Genomic DNA, 22,669 nt, shown 5'->3' with positions numbered 1-22,669 from the left:
CACTCTGTAACTCTGTCTGTCTGTCTGATGCTTTGCTATAAAACACCTTAATCTCAAAGTGAAAATATACGGGGATGAGCCTAAAATATTCAGGGGGTAACTACTATTGCCCCAAATGTTCTGACCTAATGACACCACTGATGTGGCATTTGACACCAGAAGGTTTCAAACTGGGTGCGATGTGGTCATGTGGACCAAACTAAACAGACTACCAGGTAGGGGTATGTAAAACTGTTTGGTAGACCCTTAGCCAATCATATTAAAACAACCCCAAACCACCCTGTCTGAAAAAGTAACCACACAACTCTATTGGAGAGTACATCACATACGTATCGATTATCAACTCTAGTATTTTCCCCTATTTTAATACCATGCATTTTATCCGCCCACTATTACAAACATTATTATATATTATATATACTATTATATTGTTAAACAGAATTGTTGCGGTAAAATAATTTGCCTTTATTTAAATATTCACCTCGTTTATCTTATATCTTATAACACTCAGTTTCAAATAACACAATGTGACTTTTTTTAAATTACTTGGTTTCTTTTGTTGGTGTTTACAGGTACATCACCCAGCAAGGGCATAAACTAGAGGTGGGAGCACCACGCCCCCCGGCAACAGTTACCAATGCTGTATCCTGGAGATCAGAAGGCATCAGATACAGGAAGAATGAAGTGTTCATGGACGTCATTGAGTCTGTCAACCTACTGGTATGATAACCAATTATAATAAGTTTGTTAAATAATAATCGTTAATATCTTTAATCCTGATGACTCAGATTTGTATATAATTAATGTCTAAGTGTGGCAGTAGGTTTCAATCACTGGTGAGAAAATCTAAACAATGAAACTCTGTTGGATTCATAAGTGACATCATGTGTGTTCTGTTGTGTATGACGTCAGTAATACACATTCACATGGGTTTCCAAACAAATGTGTCCTTTTTTAATTTTTTGTATTAAACAAGCCAATTAGTTCTTCCCATATTGTGATCAGAATCGCCCCTACCCGAGGTTGTTGCTCAACTCCACTCAGTACTGCTGTTCTCTCGCGGTGGTGTGGTTCATCGGTAGCTCATTTTCACAGACACTGAAAGAGCAAGGTGGTTACAAGAGTTTAAGCATAATTTAGGTAAGAAACACCGTTTTAAACTGTGTGCCCAGGATGCCATAATGTGCAGTGTTTCTAACAGATCCAAGAAGGTTGCTAGATACCATATGTATCCTGTAACAGGTTGGACCCATGTTGCACTGGCGGCACCATAAAGCACGGACACGAGGCGAGGTCTTAAGGGAGTAAGGGTAATTTATTAAGGTAAAATTGGGGCAGGAAAGGGTTAAAGGACGGAAAGAAAGGGAATTAATGAATGTGCACGTGCAGGTCTGGTGGGCAGTGCCTCTCCATTGAGAGCTGAAGAGTCGCGGGAGCTCCAGTAGTGAGCTCCTGGCTGTCCTTTTCGCGGCGATCAAAGGCGTACTCGCACAGAACGAGGAAGAGTGACAAGCTAGCGGGGCAATGGAACGCGTCCCAGGGACTTCAAAGAGGCGAGTACGCCTTTGAATTCCGCGACCCTGCTCCTTCGCACACCTGCCGATAGGGGAGGCCGCCTATTTAGTGAGCGAGGAGGGATATTGATTTGCCCATCACAGTCACTCGCCATGACAATCCATATTTGGTCACATAGCTTGGTACAGCTGACAATATTCCTAAAAGAGGCTTTGTCCTTAGTCAATATAAGCCTTGAATTGTCTGCAGAGGAGTAAATTGAGTGGCACAGGCACTGATTGTACCGAGGTTTAGTGAGCAGTCAATGAGCCCTTGTTGGTGGAAGGCCACTGCGATGGAGCAACAGGAGCAGAACAAACTGATTACACACAGTCCAGTTTGGGCACAGATGTGTGTATTAAAACATTACTCCAGTTTATTGGTGCACATCTTAATAGAAAGCGACAGACTTTTCATGTAAGATTTACTTTTTAACCCTAAAGACCAAAGCAGTCTTATTTAAGGACAATGTACACAATCAGATAGAGATTATGATAGGGTTGTCAGAGGTCTGATGTCTGAAATGATGATGGTCCACACTGGTATGTAAATGCAGGCCCTTCAGGGTACACAAGACCGTTGCGTGCATCGTTGCGTTTATGAGTGCATCACCTGAAATATTTTAAAATGGCACGCAAACTGCAGTCTTAGCATGGCTGCTATGGTTCGCGATAGCATGAAACATCACGAGAAAGCTGACCCTGTCTTCTCTTTCTCATCAAAACGCATTGTGAAATTCTGTCCTTCTTCCATGAACGATTCAGTGGTCGCACATTCTATCATCTTCATTCTATCATTTTTTTCTCCTTATGATTAGTAAGTACTGCCATGACAACAGTTTTACACATTCCACAGTGGATGTCACATTTTTTTACTACTATTGTTATGGAAATGGTCTAAGCAGTTAATAGAATATATCGCCACCTTGTGGACGGCATCCATACTGTAGGTACGTAGCAGCCTACGTCAAGTACACTATGTTTACCAGAGATGCACATTGGTGCTGCCTGGGCAAAGTGCCATCATTTGTATTTGCATTAATCATGTTTCAGGCCTAAGAGAGGTTATCTGTGACTGGAACTGGAAGGAACCATCTGCAAATGTGTGGGTGGCACACGTGTGGCATTGCCTGCCATATACATGCTTGTACACTTACAATTACCTGGGAATGACTCAACACATCTTTTCCAGTAATGGAGCTTGGAGTTATTTAGACTGGTAGTCTTGAACTGTTATGACAAGATGCAAGTGTCCTTTGTCATTAAACAAGTTCAGTTCCCTATAGTGTGACATGGAACCAATTCAGCATACAATGTTCTTGGTGGATCTTGATGGCTTCTGTGCCTCCTTCACTGCAATTTCTCTAGGCAGTGTCAAGCTCTCCAGAGCCTAAAGTCATGAAGTAAGATTGTTTACTTTTTCTCTAGGTCTGGTCTCTGCCTTGTCCTAAGATGAGCACACAGCAGTTCATTTCACAAGAACCACATCCTATTGCTTTCTAATGAGACTTTATTATCCATCCATGCAGCTTCTTTCTCTATTGCTGCTGGAAATTCTAGCTGATTAGGTTTTTATTTAAAATCCTTATTTCATATTTTTTGTTTTATTTTCATTTGATGATAACGATAACGATGATGATAACAATGAGGATGATAACGATGATGATGATGATGTTATCTTTCTCCTTTGTTTCACTCAGGTCAGTGCTACAGGCAGCGTCCTGCGCAGCGAGATTCTGGGCTCCATCAAATTGAAGGTTGTTCTCTCTGGAATGCCCGAGCTGAGGCTAGGCCTCAATGACAAAGTGCTCTTCGAAATCACTGGCAGTGAGTGCACATATTTATTGCCTTTGTAAATGGAATATAGTAAACAACACTGCATTTTGCCCATAAGAACGTAGAGATGATATATGTGAAATATTACGGGGCGAAATTGTGTTCTATTATTTTTGACCAGTCTACATTTATTTATATATAATTAAAGGAAAAACCTTAAATAAATGATGGAAGAAACCTAAAGAGAACAAAGTACTGCACACGCAATTATCATGCTTTACGGCATGTATAAAAATGATCAACAAAAGCTCAGTTAACCTTGATTTTTGGAATTAGAAGGCAAGAGGAAATGAAATACAGTCAGTGCATATTTCTTTTTTTGCCTACCACACTGGAGTTGAAAGAAAATAATGATTATGAGCTCAAAATGTAGACTTAAAGCTTTAATTTGAAGGTATTTGCAACCAAATTGGGTGAACAGTGTGGGGAATTTTATGCAATCCCCTGTTTTTTAAAGAACTAAGAGTTTTTGGAACAGTGGCTGATGAGCTATTTCACGGTAAGAGGTGTGTTATTTTCTCATTATAGACTTAAAAGTAAGTAGATCCTTGATGTCTAGAGTTCACGTCAAGTGTAGCATTTGAATTTAGAATCTGTTGCTGTTAGCTCTCGATATATGAAGTCAAAACACTTGTAACTGCCACTGAAGCTAGCCATTATTTGCCTGAAAACTCGAATCGGATTCATCACAGAGAGATGAAAAAACATTAAATTGGATCAAATCATGTATTTAGTATCTGCAAAAATACAACAAAAGAAAACAAATAAAAGGATGCTGAAAGTATGAATTTCTTAAAGACAAGCATTACTGGTGACGAGACATGGTCGTTGCATATATATAATAAGACGCTTATTAAAGAGCTGAAGCCTAAACCTCGGATTGAACGCAGATCTTGCCTGACGATGCACGTCCACAAACGTCTGCTCGACACCCTGCAAAAAACTTCCTTTTGAGTCGTTAAAGCATCCTAGCCACTGTATAGTCCTGACTTTCAGTCCTGACATTCCAGCGAGGACGGAAATTCACTTTTGATGAAGGAGTGAAGACAGGAGTGCATTTTTTAATTAGGGAATCCGAAAGCTTATTGACAGATGGACAAAGTGTATTTGTCCCTTCTAAAAGTTAATTAAAATAAATTCTACAGTTCTACAGAGTGCGGATATTTTTTGGCTCACCCTCGTAAAACATCTAAAGTGCAGTTCTGCAACAGGTAAGGCAAACGCCAACCAGTGCCAAAATGATAGGAAAAGGAGATTATAAAGAGCTGAGTTCAGAACAGTTCATGGTTTGAAGTATATTATCGTATGGCATTGGCATGTTTGGCTGCCAGTGAAACTGGTTCCCTTTTATATTTATTGATGATGTGACTGCTGACTAAAGCAACAGGATAGATTCCAAACTGTATTTGGTTAACCTATCTGCTCAGGTCCAGTCAAATGATATACAACTCATTGAACAGTACTTCACAGTGCAGATGGACACTGCCCCAAATCATACATTGAAAGCAACCCAGAACCTTTTAGGTGAAGTATTGGAATGTCAATCATCCATGCATGTCACTCACAGAGAACAAGTTGGAACGAAGACAGCTGCAGTAAAATCTGCCAGAGGACCATCAGGAAGTATGTGGTTACATATTCTTAATATCAAACTCTTCAGACAAGATTAGCCTTAATAATATGTGAGTTAGGACTCAACAACTACCACCAGCAGCCAGAAATGAAAGACTGCCGTACAAGCCCTGAAATGGTACTGGGAAGAGGAAATAGGGCAGACCGAAGAACGTCCGGTGATGGGATTTCCAGGCAAACTTTGAGACAAGAGACTGTGATTAATCTCTCATCTGAAGAAAATAAAAAAAAAACATCTAATGAAACCGGACCTTTGGAGGACCCTTAACAATAGCATGTTTTCCTGAGGAACTAAGGAAGTTACAGTAGGTGATGTCTGTGGGTTCCATTCATGTGTTGCTATATGCATAATTGAGTTTAAGCTCCAAAATAGTGTGGGAGACAGTGCAAAATAACAATAACTATTTTGGGGACTGATTGTTAGTAACTTTGAAAGAGGTTTCCTTACTGATCTAGGAGCTTTAGATACAAAGGACAATTGGAAAAGGCTGAGACGAGTCATACAAACCTAATGTAGGACATCAAGCAGGTCTACTGTATACAGTACTGTAACATCTTCTTTAGGGCTTTCATCCTACTTTCCTAGTGGGTAAACTGGCTGAGCTAAATTGTCCCTAGGTGTGCATGTGTTTGCATAGTGGATGAAAGACTGAGAGGAGCAGAGTTCATTTGCATACAAAATTATTACTCTCAGAAAGACATGTTCGATGTAGAAGAAGTGATATGTGACAACAGATGAGTAGGAGGAGATGATTTTTTAAAAAAGGCCTTATTGTCTACCCTACTGTATTTGGATTGCTGTCATAGATACCTTCCCATCTGTTGCTGAATCACCATACCGTAGCTGTCAATAACCCCATGATCCACACCCACTTATGCAGTCTGACAGTGCGGAGAGTTACAGGTAATCCATGTCGAGTGCTAAAAATAGCATTGAGTAAACAGTTAATAAGCCACTGTGTTAAAATTTGCAGCAGGAATAAGTAGAGAACAAGAAGTCTAGAAAGAAAATGATCGTGACAGAGTTCTAAGGAAGTGATGAAGACAGACCAACGTCCTGATTTCCTTCCTTTAAAATGATGCTCTAATGCATCACACAGCTGCTTCAAACTGATATGATTACTCTGCTGTCATCTGACCTCAGATGTGATGGATATTCGAAACCAGTGATGGATGTTCTTTAGCTGAGAGGAAACAGTGCCCTCTTCAGGACAGGACTGATAAATCAGCAGAGGACGTGTTTATGTTTATGTGTTGCGCATACTTTGTACCATATGTCTTGTAAATTATTGTGATTATTAAGGATTTTCTGGACAACATTTCTTTAAAGATAATAGAGGCGTATCAAGTTGTGATATTTTTAGGCTGTTAAAGTTTAGCTTGTGGTTCTTGATTTCATAAACTACTAAAAATGATTCAGTAACTGTCATGTCATAGTAAATGTAAGTTGTGGTTATTTTCTTAGCCATCATTCGATAAGCATGACATTAAATTTTGAAATGTCTAGAATATTATCAGAAGCTAAAACAGACAAGTTCTCTTTATCCCAGCACACTAATCAGTTTTTCTTATTCTTGCCCCTGGGGAATCAATCAGGAGACAGAAATTAGAAATAGAGGCTGCATCCCCCTGTGTGACCTTTAGGCAGCGTGGCTGATGACATCCAAGGTGTTTGAGTATGAGCAATGAGTGTCGGGTCTCAGCAGGCCTCCACCGCTGCCGAGGGAGCACACAGACTGCTGAGCTCTGCCTTCCACACTGTCCTCATGGCGCTTTCATGTGCATCTGTAAATGCCAATAGCCATGAGACAGAGAGACAGACACATCTATGTGCACCAATGAAAATGTATTTAATATGTAGAAAGGGATGAACTGCATAAATGGAGACGATTCAGAATACTCGGCATTGACCTGGATCACCTGTCTAAAGGCGCCATTCCTTTATTGTGATGCTGTTGTGAACACACACACACACACACACACACACACATGGAGCAAGCCCAGTTTTGTACATTGGTAAATCAGTAGTCTGGAGCTGAGGGTACGGCATTAATCTCCCAGTGTTGATTGTATTAGGGGTTTTAGTATGCTAAATACAGCTGAGCCGTAAACAGAATGAAACAACCAACATTCTCTTAGGCAAGGTACAATTAAATGGGTTTTAAAAAAGCAGTTCGGTCATCATTGGTCCATTTTCAGTGTCTGCCAAATTACACAGGGCAATCTGATGAGCAGTCTTAAATGAATGTCTCATAGTCAAAAAATAATTTGCATGCATTTGATTTGGACGACGCTTTCATCCGAGGCAACATACAATTACATAAAGCAGGATATAAATGAATAGATGATAATTAGGGGACCTTAATCAAGGCTCCAGAAGTGACAGCTTGGTTGTGTTTGATTTTTAGCCTTCCAGTATGAATCACCAGCCTAATCCAGTGAAACCTGTAACCACTGAGCTTCTCCTCAAATTTATTCATTTATTCCAGAAACATTGAGGATGAAGCTGGAATACACCCTGCAGCATAGGCAGCACGACCCTCGTTCACATTTACTCACACGCTCGATCACATCCATGGAAAATTTAGAGTAGCAAGACTTCGTACCTGTTTGTTTTGGGGATCTACAGTACAAAGAAATTGCAAAATTTGTCTCTCCACTCAGGATTGAATTAATGCATCCTCCTTACTGTTAATAGGGTGCCATTTCTTTTGCCCTGATTAAACGGCTGATCATTGCTATGAAATGACTGGGTTCTGAAGATTTTTCTTGACATTGTGATCCGGTTATTAAATTAGTCTCAGCACTTTAATACGCTTTAAAACTTATCAATCAAGGTTCACATTAGAGAGTCTTGTACATGAGTCTATACATAAATTTACATAAACTCAGGAGCATATCCTGCTCTTGCAGAATCAGATTTTTTTTTTCTGAACTACCTGGATTTGTTTAAAATGGTCTGAATAAATGAGATTGCGTCCAGCTTGATAAATGAGTCAGAAGACAAGCACAGAGTGCATGTTGTAATTGGGACGCTTGGCAGGTCGAACAAGCTGCGGTAACATTTGACATTTGCCGGTATGATATTTCTTCATCATCCTACCATCACTGAGAAGAACGGTTGAGAAAAAAACGTTAAAAGCAGTTGAACTTGAACTTAATTGATATTTCTTTTAGAAGAGGAAAAGAAGGAAAGCAGTTATTTATCACTTTTAAATAAAAATTTAATGAACCCCTCACAGACAAAGCAAATAATGCGAGCAGACAGTTCTCACAGTCAAGTGGGAGAAATGGGGAGACGAGAAAACCTCAGCACCTTTGACACTGGGTTGGAACACCCCAAATGTGGAAACACTTGTGCTGGTGAGTGGAAACCAACAGTGGTCCAAGAAGGGACAAACTATGAAATATCGACCGGGTGTTGAGCACCTGAAGGCTCATCGATGTGCAAGGCTTTCCCATCTAATCCAAATCAACAAAAAGGCTGCAGGTCATAGAAAATGTAATTATTGTGTGACAGCATGAAGATATCCTGTGTGAAGAAGACAAGTTGGTGGAAGGACTTTGATACAATGGGCAACGTTCTCATGAGACACCCTATGTCCACACTTTTATGTAGACTTCAATTTGACACATGCTGCCTCCCTAAACATTGTTGCACACCGGGTATACACCGTCATGGCAACGTTATTCCCCTTAGTGCAGTGGCCTCTTTCAGCAAGGTAATACATGCTCTCACATTGCACACATTGTTCCGGAGTGTTTTTGTTTTTTTTTCCTTGCCAAAGATAGCTGGATACGAGCATCTGTAGGATGTGCTGGAGCGAAAATACTCACCTCACACTCTGTCTTGTCTTGGTGCCAGATACCACACAACACACCTTCAGAGGTCTTGTCTTGGCAGGTCGTAACTGTTTTAGTGCCACCCAGAAGACCAACAGCATATTAGGGGGTTTATCATATTGTTTCCTTTTTTTATTATTATTATTATTATTATTATTATTTTACGTTCCTAGAAAGCTGTGGTCATTTTGCAAGTAGCCTCAGCTTCAGATACTCTGGCCAGCTTTCCAGGATTCTAAAGGTCGCATGTTTATTTCATGTGTCTTTCTATTGTATAAGCATACACATATCAGATCACCTTTATATACCTAGCACATTTAAAAAAAATGTGTAGGCCAAAGTACTGTCTAAGGCATTGAACAGAAATGAAATATCTGGCCTAAATAGACAATGTAAAAAAAAATAAAGAAAGAAAGAATGTATAGTTTCTGCCCTATGCAGTATATGCACGCTCAAGATTGCATTAATGTATAAAAAGCTTTTTATATATGATACATGCAACTTTCATTGAACATTATTGCTTTATATTATATTAATTTATAGTCAAACAGTATCTATACAAGTTGAATGTAAAGTATTTAAGATGGTACAAAATCCGATGTGGTGTTTAGTTATTTTAAAACTAATTATGCTCTCCTCAGTGACTTCCTCTTCTTTTTTTTGTTGCTTTATCTCTGTGTGCATGTGTGACTTTTAACCCACAGGGGAGAAGAGCAAGTCTGTGGAGTTGGAGGATGTGAAATTTCATCAGTGTGTGCGGCTCTCCCGCTTTGAGAATGACCGGACCATCTCCTTTATTCCCCCCGATGGAGAGAGTGAACTCATGTCTTACCGCCTCAACACCACCGTGAGCACCTACTTCAAAGCTCCATATCTTTTTGACTTGTCTTTTTTCATTATGCCTTACTGTATGTTGATTGCCTGTGCTTGCTACAGGTGAAGCCCCTCATATGGATTGAAAGTGTGATCGAGAAATTCTCCCACAGCCGAGTAGAGATCAAAGTTAAGGTACTAGTATATTTCTTTTCTCTCTCTCTCTCTCTCTCTCTCGCTCTCTCTCGCTTTCTCTTTCTTTCTCTCTGCAGTCCTCTCTCCTCTTACAATACATCAATTTGTTTTATTAAACTCTCAGGACTGTAACTGTACCTTTTAGGGCACAGATCCTTGTCAGTGAGGTTGAACCCTCAAGGGTACTTTTGTCTTTTTGGATCCTTATTTTACCTGGGAAAGTGAATTTAGTGCCAAGACAGCTAAGTTCGCTGTCCAATTTTGGCTTCTTTATTCTTGCACTGAAGCTACAAAGCTTCAACAACACAATCATTCACATAAATATAAACTTAATCATTCAGCTTTGGGAAAGCTATTCTTAATTCTAATGAATTCTATTCTTAATACTATGTAGTTTTGCCGGTTTTGTGGCTGTTGTATATTTACTTCAGTTTGGTGTACGGTGTCCTGCAGGCCCGTAGCCAGTTTAAGAGCCGCTCCACTGCCAACAACGTTGTTATCCTGGTGCCCGTGCCTAGTGACGCTGACTCGCCCAAATTTAAGACCAGCACAGGCTATGCCAAGTGGGTACCTGAGAAGAGTGCCGTGGAGTGGACCATCAAATCCTTCCCAGTGAGTGACACTTTTACCCTACTTTTCTCGCCATCTTATTCTATTCAGTACTCAGTAATGTGTTCATTGTTCACCCGTGCCATGTACTGTATTACACCCAATATGCATAAACACAATGACTCTGGAATCTCTGAAATTACTGGAATCCTATTGTATGTTTAAAAGCTGACATTTTAGCAAGGATCCCAGCAGTGTCACAAACACAGTGAGCGCTGATCCTGTTTTCTTAGTTGCCAGGCTGACCTTCGTCTCTCCTTGTTCAATCAACCTTATGTATACAGAAATGGACAGGCAGTTCTCACGTCTAAAAGTGCTACATTATACGTCAGCAACTGTAATGTTAAGTGCTTGGCTTCTTGTTTCCAGAAGGAAATACCTCAGCCTTTATTATAAGAGACTTTTATGTAATCATCGTGATTCAGCTAATGTTTAAGAATTGAAGAACCTTGAAGGAATAGGTTATTTAAAAAATTTTATAAAAACATGGCATGCAATCAATATTTGCAATTAATGGGTTAAAACCTTTTTAGCATGTAAAACTAAACTAACTATTATAAAGCCTAGAAGTTAAACGTTCAGTAAAGTTTTAACCTGAACTTTGGCATAGAGGTTATCCCAAGGTCAAACATTGGCCCAAAAAAATAAGTGAAAAATTTAAGTAGTACATGAACAATAAATGCTATACTATACAGTAAATTAAAGGTAAAATTTTATTTGTCACATATACAGTACAATATGCAGTGAAATGCTTATACGACCGCTCATGACCTTAAAATCAAGATTAACAATAAGAAATTAATTATGGAATAGAATAAAAATAAAATATAGAACAAATTAGCTGTAGGAAAAAAAAATAGAAGAGCAAAATATAAAATATAATAATAAAAAAAAAACCTAGCTGTACAAAGTATAGACAATGGCTGTACAAATATGGAAACTGTTGTGGAAATTGACAGAATTTAAATAGAAATATCCAGGGAGCGTGCAAATATGTATGAAATGTGAAGATGTAATGACCATAAATGTGCAATGTGAAAAAGTGTGCAAATGTGCATGAATGTTCAAATGTATGTAAATGTCCATAAATGTCTTTTTGGTGTGAGCAAATGTCCATAAAGTGTAGTGTGCAACAAGTATGTTTTAGTCCATTGTGGTGTTCAGTATGTACTATGGTATGTGATTTTTCTGTTATAACATTTTTATAAAGTTAATATAACTTAATATAATATGATTTTACTCGCAGATCATTTGTATAACTGGTATATATTTGAACATAATATAGTTTGTTCAGGACTATACTGCAACACAAGAACACAGTGACACTACAACAAACCAATTGCAATCCATCATACTGTAAAACAAATATATAATGACGGAACACTAGGGATGTAAATGGAAAGGGATCAGCCAATATAATATCATCACGATTCTGTTTGTATTGCGATTCTGTTCCATGACATGTAATATTTAATAATTTATTATTATTAACATTAATAAATTAAAATTATTATTATTTGCAGTTACAAACGTAATAAATAGTTCGCTCCTCCTACCATGCTGCCTGTTTAGAGTGGTGTGAATAGTTTAGAGCGCACCACCTGTAGGGTTATAGAGCAATTGCTTAATTTTAGCATCTCAAATCCAAACTCCTTTTGTTTGTCCACCAATCACAGCACTCCCTTTTGCAGACTCGTGCTAAACCACGACTCCGCCTGTAATTCTAGGAGTGCTAACAAAGAGTGTGTAAATGCAAATAAAAATCTTTCAAAAAGTTAAAAAATAAATTGCACAGTCCGGGAATTTAACTGTTTTAGTAACAGCAGGACAGGGAGGAAAAGTCCCAGTAGCGACGGAAGAGAGAAAATGTCTCCCCAGCTTGGCAGGGGAAAATAGTCCCATACTGATATTAGTATTGCAGCATGGGCTGTTATTTCGAAGCATACTTTTTTATGTTAAGACATTTTTAGGTCCCAAGAATGAAATGATAACATTCATGGAATAATGAATAACATTTGGTACAATAGAACACTGTTTTGCATTCATGTGTTTCTTTCCTAATTTTTTTTTTCTGTTGTGATATACCCCTGAAAAAGTAGGAAAAGTCCAAACTAAAGTGTGATTGGTATGCAAATACATGTCCAATTAGCAATTAAACACTCCAGACATATGGTTTAAGTCATTTGCTGACAGATCGCTATAATGACGCTCAAGGGAACAAGCAGACACCTGCTAGTTAGAGCCATAGTATATACTGAAGCAATGAGTTACTCATATTAAACTGTCACGTCTTTATTACACAATGGGGACAAATTATGAGAATATATGAGAATATGGAGTCATGATGCATCACATATGGCAGTTTGTTAGAAAATGAGTTTTGCTATAGTATTTGAAGGAGCCAGAGGAATAAGAATAAAGGAGGATGTCACAGGGCTAAAACAATGACAACATTACATCCTGTGGTGTGGGGAAGACACACTATTTAACCTAACTCATAACATCATTAAAGTTTCACTATTCTAAATATATTACCTGCTGCACAGAAGGTTGTGCACAAAGAATGGTCTTGGTCTTGGTATGGTCTCACTTTTTCTTCACTATGGACTACACTGAGCATGTTGAAACCTACAGAGACACTATATGAACAAAAGTATTTGGCCAAACCTGTTAATCATTGAATTGAGGTGTTTTAATCAGGCCCTCTATAATCAGTGAAGGGCAATCCTAATGCTCCAGCATGCCAAGACATCATGGACAATGCTATGCTTGCACATTTGAGGCAACAGTTTGGGGAAGGCCCTTTTCTATTCCAACATGACTGTGCACAAAGCAAGGACTTTGCTTTAAAGACAGCCTTCCAAGAAGAGTGGAAGCAGTTATCGCTGCAAGAGGGGGACCAACTCCATATTGAAGTGTATGTATTTGGATACAGTTGGATTATTTTGTCCAACTTGAGGTAGATCTTGACACTAAAGCTGGACTGGAAGGTCAGCTACGAGGCGGTGTATAGAAAATGGACGAGCAGGCCTTACTTTCTGAGAAAGCTCAAGTGCTTTAATGTTTTCAGAAATATGTTTTTATCCAGGCCGTGGTTGCCAGTGGATCATTCTTCGTAACACTGTTCTGGGAGGGCAAAAACTCAACACACAGATCAAAAAGTCTGACTTGGGATTGGGCTGGTTTCTGGACTGTTTTGAGGCAGTGGTGATGAAGGACACATTATCACTGAGCCAGGCTTAAGATAAGTTAATTAGGCAATAGATGAACTTTACCATTAACCACTATTTATACGTATATGCACCGTCACTTCTATGTTCAATTTGGTTCTGGTGTTCACTCAATACAATACTAATACTGTATAATCCTAAGAATTTAATTGCTGTTTAAAAAGGTTACACTGTACTGCAACTAGGATAAACAGAGTGACCTACACTGAAAATCTTAGCACCTTAGCAAGTAAAATATTTCTTAATCTATCTAAGCTGTAATTTAGTAAAAAATAAGTTTAGAACCAACCAAATAGAAGATTATCAGGTTACTGAGCTTATTTCTAGCTAGATGTTACTCAAATTTGCAAATAATTAATTGTCAAGTGAAAAGTATTATGTTCTATTGGCAGATAATTTAGCTAGTTTTTAGGAATTAATTTCTTGAAAGTAGCTAAATTTATTCGCCAATAGAACAAGATACCTGCAATTCTAGTAAAATTAGACTGGAAATAAACTTAATAGTCTTATATATGGTTTGTTTTAATCTTATTTTTACATCATATTTATTATTAATATTATTATAATAATAAATATTTAATATTATTTAAAGTGCTAAGAAATCTTTTTTAGTATCTATCTATCTATCTATCTATCTATCTATCTATCTATCTATCTATCTATCTATCTATCTATCTATCTAAGAAGGTCAACATCCAGTGTGAATAGCTAACTAATGACTGAACAAAAGTTTTTTTTTTTTAAAAGCGCTATAATGCAAAAAGCTTAACAAATAAGAAATTTGTTGAAAAACAACCACAATGACGAGTGACAATTAAACTTTTAAAATTCACCATAGTTATTCATAGGGTGAATTCAAGTCAACTTACTCTCTCTTCCTGTCTATAAACAGTACAATAGTGCCCAAAAAGTATTTGTACGTAGCTTCTCCGTGTGCATAAGGGAACAGGTGGTGTCACTCATTAGTTCTCTCTTATCTGGATGAACAGTTTTGCTAATTAGAATCAGCTGCTGGGATTTTGCTTTCTGAAGCCGGGGTGTCCACCTCTGCACAAAAATGGCTAAATCTAGGGAATTCTCATATGAATTGCAAACTTCTGTGGCGAATGTCTGTACATGATCAGTGAGTGACACCAGAATACTGCAAATTGTTTTTGACTCAATGCCCAGTCACATCCATCAGGTTGTGAATAATAAATGATTCCATACGAAATATTGTAAAGCAGTTAGTCCTGAGCGAGCAATCGGACGGTGATCTCAATGATAATGGATGGTAACAACACTGGGACATTTAACTACATGCATCACTCAGAGTCTCAGGTGATCTACAATCATTAATTACCCTAACTGTCGGTTGCAGCATGAATGAAGGTACTGTAGGTCAGTATGGAATGCAGTACTGAGGGGATAGCAGTTACTGAAAAAAAAAACAGTCATGGATGCGTTTTAGCAAGGAAATACCTGATCTTATAATGCTGTCATTTTGAACAAGAATTTGTCTCCTTGAAAATAGTTTCTAAGTCCTTCTCAATTAGCTCTGTGTTGTTTTATTCACACATAAGCCGAGCTATGGGGTGGAATAAAATAGTTTTGTGATCCGCGCGACACAGATCCAATCGCTTTCGCCGTATGTCCTTCCTCAGATGACTTAAAGCCTTGCAGTTGAATTCGCCGTAATTGGTCTGGCCCCCGAGGACGAATTCTCGATGTACAATGCCACGAAAAAGAGGATGAGCATGCACTCGGTCAAAAATTTCACATTTTCTCTTTGTTCTAACTTGCTGTCCATGATGAAAAAGAAGACGTCGTAACTATTACACGTGGTCAGATTAGCACCAGTTGTATACAAAACAATGGCTTAGGAAGGTCAGTGATCCCTGCGCAGCTTTGTGCTGCCCCCCGTTGGCGTAGTACAAAACTAGTTTTTATACTGATCTTTATCGTCAGTCAACGTAAAAGGAGCAAGATGTAACAGAACATCATGTAACAGATGTAACATATTTGAGCTCAGTTTAACAATGGTGTCCTGAAATAATAAGCCATTATTGTGTGTGTGTGTGTGTGGCATGTGTGTACGTGCAGGGAGGAAAGGAGTACATAATGAGAGCTCATTTTGGACTGCCAAGCGTGGAGAGTGATGAACAAGAGGCAAAGAGACCAATCACAGTGAAGTTTGAGATCCCTTATTTCACAGTGTCTGGTATTCAGGTGAGTCTCACTTTCTAATCATTACAGTCACAAATTCACGCCATCTCTATGAAGCATGCTGCCTAGTGCTTTTTCACCCTATCATGTCATGGATGTTCATAATCATTTTTTTCTGTTCATCCCTCATCCCCGTCTATATAGAGTATACACCAATCAACCATAACATTACAACCCGAAACATTAAGCCAGATATTGCGTAAGTTCAGTTTGTGCACCAAAACAGCTCTGGCCCCAGGAGGTATGACTACACAAGACCTCTGGGTGTGTGCTGTGGTGACTGGCACCAGGAAGTTAACACCAGATTCTTTAAGGCCTCCATGGACCCAACTGGCTTGTCTGGCAAATCCCATGGATGCTCGGTCGGATTGAGATTTGGGGAATTTAGTTGTCAGATGAACAACCTTGAACAGGTTCCTTGCTAAGCCCCGTGTGCAGAAGGCTACAATGCAATTAATATTTTGATACCCTTCAATCCTGGCCAACATTAACGTTTTTAGCAGTTTGTGCAGCATTGGCTTTTCTGTGGGATCAGACCGGACGGGCTGGTCTTTGCTCCCCACAGGCGTAAATGAGCCTCGGGTGCCCATGATGCCCATGATCTTGTCACCATCCTACTGGTATATAATTGAATAATTCATAATCAATGTCATTTAATTAATGTGTCGGTCGTCTTAATGTCATAGCTAATCAATACATTCCCCTGTGCTCGTGAAAAAGGATAAAAAAAATTCAATGAGATAATCCAAATACATCTTTAATCTCTTTAAATCAATACTGACTTTTTAACCCATATTTATATACACACAGCTCACAAAGGCTAGACAGAGCTTATTTTTTATTCCTTAAAGCTTCTTTCTAATGAGTTTGAATGAGGAGTTATAATGCTTTACACAAAGCTCAAAGACACTTTGAAGTGAGTGAAGCCGTAAAACCGATTGACATTTACAGAAGACTTCAAGCAGAGTACGCTGATGAGACTCTTAGGTGCGGTAAAATACTTGAATGGTGCAAATTTTTTGAAGAAGGCCATACGTCCGGGAATGATGACCCCGGCCTAGGTGGCTCGGAGCCCACTGCAGTCTTTTCCTTAAACATTCAGTGAGTGGAACACCTGATCATTGAAAATTGACAGATAACTTGTCGCTAACTTGCGGGAGGAAAATCATTCCACCCAAGCAAGTTATCGCCACATCCCCTGAACAGTCCTGATCTCACTCCGATCCATTTCCACACGGGCCATTATAGGAGTTTCAGCAGACGTGAAGCAGGAAGTCAGATCATGGCTCTGGTGTACTGAGAAAAATTTCTACCGTGATGGTATCCAAGCTCTGGTGAAACACTGGGATGATAAGTGCATTAGTGTAGCGGGGGATTATAGAGAAATAAAGGGAGTTTGTACTCTTTTATAATTGTCTTGTTATTCTGCACAATCAAAAAGTCCCGGTTTGATTTGAACTCTCTTTGTATAATTTTGACTACTCGCAATAAGGGATCCCTGACTGACCAGTGACATCCATGTGTTTCCATTTCGCCAAGCAAAAAATGTTTTTTGATCATGTTTGGCTCCTAAATATATAGAGCTTAAAAACTTTTAATTTAAATAATTTTTTTTTTTATCATTTCACACTGAACATTCGGTGGTGTAATATATTTAAAGTGTTCTGTAGCCCATTAAACAGTACCATAGCTAGTCACCAGTCTCATCCCACAGAAAAGCTCTTATCTTTTGGACCTTTGATATGTATTATAGAAATGTATGTTTATTCCAGGACGAGATAAGTTTAACACTTATCCCCCAAACACACACACACACACATGATCAGTTCCTCATCCGTAGTCAGCAGGGCAATGCAAACCTGACATTCAGTTTGTAGCGTGGCAGACATCGGGCTACTGAGATTCCAGAAAGTTCTGCAGCAAAAAAGAGAGAGAGAGAGAGAGAGAGTGGTGACCCTTTGAGGTGCATCGTCTAACTTGGTCTAATAATGATCACCACCAATGGAGGTCAGAATAGAGCACAGAGCCAGGTGCAAAGCTAGAACCCTGACATCCTCCGATTCGATTTTGAACAGTTTACTAATCTTTCACTCACAATCCATGAATAATGCAAGTTAAATTATTCAAAACCATGTGTCATAGTATCGTGAATCAGGATATCGAGAGTCAGAAGTGTGGCGTTCAGGTGTGTTTAAAGAGTAAAGCTGTGTTAAGTAAAGTGGCTAGCTGTGTGTATAACGATGTGTGTCCTCATGTGTTCAGGTCCGATACCTAAAGATCATTGAGAAGAGTGGATATCAGGCATTACCATGGGTGCGATATATTACACAGAGTGGAGGTGAGCCAAACACACACACACACACACACACACACACACACACACACACACACACACACACACAGAATTTCAGACAGTCTCTGTCTAAAGGCAGAAAGAGCGAGACATTCACTCTCTCTTTCTCTCACACACCAACAGTGTAGACTATCAGTTTTCCATTTGCATCAGCGACACCTGAGGACAGCGAGACACACTTGAATCTTTCATCTCGCTTCAGTTATTTGCTAGAAATTTGAATGTACACAGATAATACACACACAGTGATACACCTGTTCATACAGTGATATATCATCTAACAGTGTTCTTAAAATGATCCAATTTGGCAGATTATCAGCTAAGGACAAACTGAAAGGAGTGTTCAGAGTGGGTCGGAGGATCGCACAGGAAGTGCTGACCTTCCGTCTGGTTGTTCCATGAAGATAAGAGAAACAGAGAGACCGAGACAGTGTGGTGTTGTTCTCACACAACGGTCGAGCCGTTACGGCCTGTTCCTTTTACGATTTGTGTGGGTGTGTGGGTGTGTGGGTGTGCATCGCTCAGGTATGTGATCGAGTGTGTTCAGATAATGGTATTGATGAACACAAAACTAACAATGTAGAACAATGGATATTAGTCTAATATGGATTTGAAAATTTAGCTTAGTGTTGTTTTGTATTTACTTTGTTTATAATTGTGGTCTGTTACGGTTCCTGTGTAAAGTTTATAATTTTTTTTGTATACTGATCAGTAAATAAATATATACATACAAAGGGAATTCTTACTCCTGGTTTGACTTGTGTGTGTGTGTATGTATATGTATATATATATATATATATATATATATATAGGGTGGCACAGGTTGTAGTGGTTGGCACTGTTGACTGTTGTCCAGTATGTGGAGTTTTCATGGGTTTTCTCCAGGTACTCAGGTTTCCTCCACACAATCCAAAGACATGCAGATTAGACTAAATGGCGTTTCCAAATTGCCCTTTGTTTGTCGGCCCACGATTTTGTTCAAGTTGTATTTTATTGCTCACTCATAAGCATGTATTATAAAATGTACAGCACCATCTGTTGAAGTTTTTTAATGATATAAGGGCGTTTTCTATTTAAATTTCAAAGTATCATATCTTCTCTTCCCGATTGTGATGAAACAAAGCCTATATGTTAACTCAAGCTCGGCCAAATACACCTGTGAATTAAAACTAAAATTCGTTCAGTAGTTCTTACCTGATGCGTGCACAAACAAACAGTTTGAAACAGACAGAAAAAATTCAAAAACCATCTTGATGTGTTCTATTACTCATCTTACATCCCACCAAATGATCTTTTCGCAATTATCTTCGAAGAACAGACACGCCAACTCACTCACTCACTTACTCATCGTCGATACCGCTTTATCCTGCATTTAGGGTCGCGGGGACCTGGAGCCTATCCCAGGAGGATTAGGACACGAGGCAGGGTACACCCTGGACAGGGTGCCAATCCATCGCAGGGCATACACACACTCACACACCCATTCACACACAACGGGCAATTTTGGAACGCCAGTTAGCCTAACCTGCATATCTTTGGATTTTGGGTGGCACCCGAAATACCCGGAGAAAACCCACCAAGCACAGGGAGAACATGCACACAGAGACGGGAATCGAGCCTGGCCGGGAATCGAACCCGGACCCTAGAGGCACTTTACAGTTTTATCATATCTATAGTATATATATATATATATATATAGTGGAGCCTTGGATTACAAGCATAATTTGGTCCGAAAGCGAGCTCGTATTCCAAAACACTCGTAAACCCTTTTCCCATAAGAAATAGTGGAAACTTAACTCGCAATCCGGGTAACATGGATTTCACTATATATATATATATATATATATATATATATATATGTGTGTGTGTGTGTGTGTATGTATATGTATATTTACACATACTGTATGTGTGGTGTTCAAGTCAAACTTGGACTAAGTGTTCCCTTCATTTTTGTGCAGTATATTTTACAGTTACATTGTTCAGTTTGAAAACTGTTTTTTTGTTTTGTTTTTAGGGATACTACAATAAATATATCTTATATGACTTGTTATCTATTATAATCACAGATACAGAATGATGTCCGAGTTTTTATTGCTTCTTTTCTACAGAACCTTACTGAGCGAAGAAATAAATACCTGGTGCATGAAATCAATCATTAATAAGGCTGTTGGTCATGTAACTCTATATATTCGCCGCACAAGCACTGCAGCCTGGAGGGTTTCTTTGCACTTAGACACACACTCACAAACACAAATACACAAGCACACCAGACGTACATGCACAAAAAAGGAAGATATATATGAACACAAACACAAAAATAAACACATGTAACACACAATCTTCATGGTTTGTGAATCCATTTACAACCTTAGCCTTAGTAACTTATCAACTAGAGCATGGTGTGTGTGTGTGTGTCTTTTTGTATATGTCATTTAAAAAACAAAGTTTGAGGACCAAATGTCCTAGTAATCTCCAAAGTCCCATGTGTATATTGTCAAGAGATTCGCTCCTCACAAACCACACACACACATACTGTACACAAAGGTAAAATAGAGAACACGGGTGCAGAGAAGTGCTGATTTGTCAGGTAGTGTAAGAACGAAAGTTTATCATCCAGGAAACTTTAGTTGTACAGCCTCATACTTTGAAAGAGTTTTTTTTTTTTTTGTTATATAACTATAAACTGTGTTAGTTCAGCTTCAATTGAATTATGCAACAGTGAGAAAGAACGAGAATCAATATTATACCTCTTGCTCTGTCTAAAAGTCTTATGATTAATCACGTCCTTTCTGCCACTGTCATTGAAATTTGATTGCGGAGAAATCAGTAATTCTCCATATTCAGCACTCAGAACATTACATTACTGTATCAGCAAGGCTGGTGGGAGTCTGGAATATTATACCGCGCTTCTGCAGAGCCAGCTGAATACATATTATGTGCACTATATAATACATACAATATAAATAATACAGTATATTATTATCCTCCCCCATTCCTCACTAGAGACCAGTGACATGCAAGGGATAATTTACTCCCCAGTTATGGACTCAGTCAGTTTCTCATTTATTGATAAGAGGTTATGAAAGGGTGAAAGAAGTCAAAGTTAGTGTGCCTTTCGACAATCAACCTTTAGATCTGATAAACAGGTAGGATAGAAGGAAAGGAGGGAAAATGTTATCAGGCTGTTGCTGGGTGTGTACAGTCATCTTTAGTCAATACCGCACTGTGTAGCGTGCACTTGTAGATGAGTAATGATTTATAATCCACTGCTCTGCGTCACATCAGAAGAGAACGGGTTCGCCTGGGAATCTGGTTCCTCTCAAAGTTTTATTCCTCAGGCTTTCTCAGAAAGTTTTTTTTTTTTTTTTACTTTTCTTTGTCAATCCCGGTTTGCTTCTTAGAGATCCAAATCTAAATCCAGCCGCATACATTGTGACGATGTTCAAAGCGCTAGGCAAATCAAATTGAATTAAAGCAATTGTAGTGATCATACAAAAAATATTGCACTGTAGCCTTTATTCTGTATATTGCAAAGTAGACTATAACATTATATTATGATATATATATATATATAATTAAAGGACTTTGGGGGAAAACAGAATAAGGTTCTGAACACACTATATGTGTTTGCGATCTTGAAAATAGATGTTCATAAGAATAAAAAGTCCATCTTTTATACAAAAAGAAAGTGAATGCCTTTTAAGAATAGGAAGTAAAACTTGCAGTGTGCCTTACTTTAGTGCTAGCATACACCAGGATTATTTGAAAACTGTATCACCTGCCTACAAATGTGAAAGCATCATCGTTCAATTCAATTTGATTCAATTTATTTTTCTTTGTATAGCGTTTTCACCAATTATTATTGAATGAAATTAAAAAAATGTGTATGTATCTAAATGCTTAGATAGTCACTGTGTATTGTGTGATTGTCGATTATGCGAAGAAGTCCTTTAATTGACTGTCTGTATACACTGATCAGCTATAACATTATAAACACTGAAGGGTGACCTGAATAACATTGAAAAAAATGGGTAAGTGTAAGGATCTGAGTGACTTTGACACGGGTCAAGTTGTGATGGCTGGATGACTGAGTCAGCGTCAGTGCATCTCCCAAACAGCAGGTCTTCTGGTTGTTCCTGGTATGAGATGGTTAGTATCCAAAAGTAGTCCAAGGAAGGACCACTGCGGATGAACGCCTGATCCTTGAAAATCGACTTGCACAACCCTTGCGCATTACAGGACATATTGCCACATCCACGGTAGAGTCCTGACCTCGCTCCAAGGCATTTCCACGTGTTTGGTGCATTAAAGGAGTTCCTGGGAGGCCAGAATTTCAGAGGTGAACCAGGCATTACAATCATGGCTTTGGTGTTCTGAGAACATTTTCTACCTTGATGGTG

General features: G+C 38.7%; 1 protein-coding gene across 1 annotated transcript in view; it reads left to right on the top strand.

Moving 5' to 3' along the window:
* The window catches only part of ap1m3 (adaptor related protein complex 1 subunit mu 3), a 29,737-nt gene extending 10,646 nt beyond the window's left edge, over positions 1-19,091 (top strand). Inside the window, exons 5-12 of the mRNA XM_053499654.1 lie at positions 573-720; positions 3,254-3,380; positions 9,569-9,711; positions 9,801-9,872; positions 10,326-10,484; positions 15,794-15,919; positions 18,179-18,254; positions 18,581-19,091. Coding sequence (XP_053355629.1) covers positions 573-720; positions 3,254-3,380; positions 9,569-9,711; positions 9,801-9,872; positions 10,326-10,484; positions 15,794-15,919; positions 18,179-18,254; positions 18,581-18,603 — 874 coding nt within the window. The 3' untranslated portion in view covers positions 18,604-19,091. The remainder of the gene's footprint in view (positions 1-572; positions 721-3,253; positions 3,381-9,568; positions 9,712-9,800; positions 9,873-10,325; positions 10,485-15,793; positions 15,920-18,178; positions 18,255-18,580) is intronic.
* The last annotated feature ends 3,578 nt before the right edge of the window (positions 19,092-22,669 follow it).

Source organism: Clarias gariepinus, chromosome 6 (assembly GCF_024256425.1).
Source record: "Clarias gariepinus isolate MV-2021 ecotype Netherlands chromosome 6, CGAR_prim_01v2, whole genome shotgun sequence".
Taxonomy (NCBI): Eukaryota; Metazoa; Chordata; class Actinopteri; order Siluriformes; family Clariidae; genus Clarias; species Clarias gariepinus.
The sequence above is the reverse complement of the archived record's forward strand: the minus strand, read 5'-3'. Positions and strand labels throughout refer to the sequence as shown.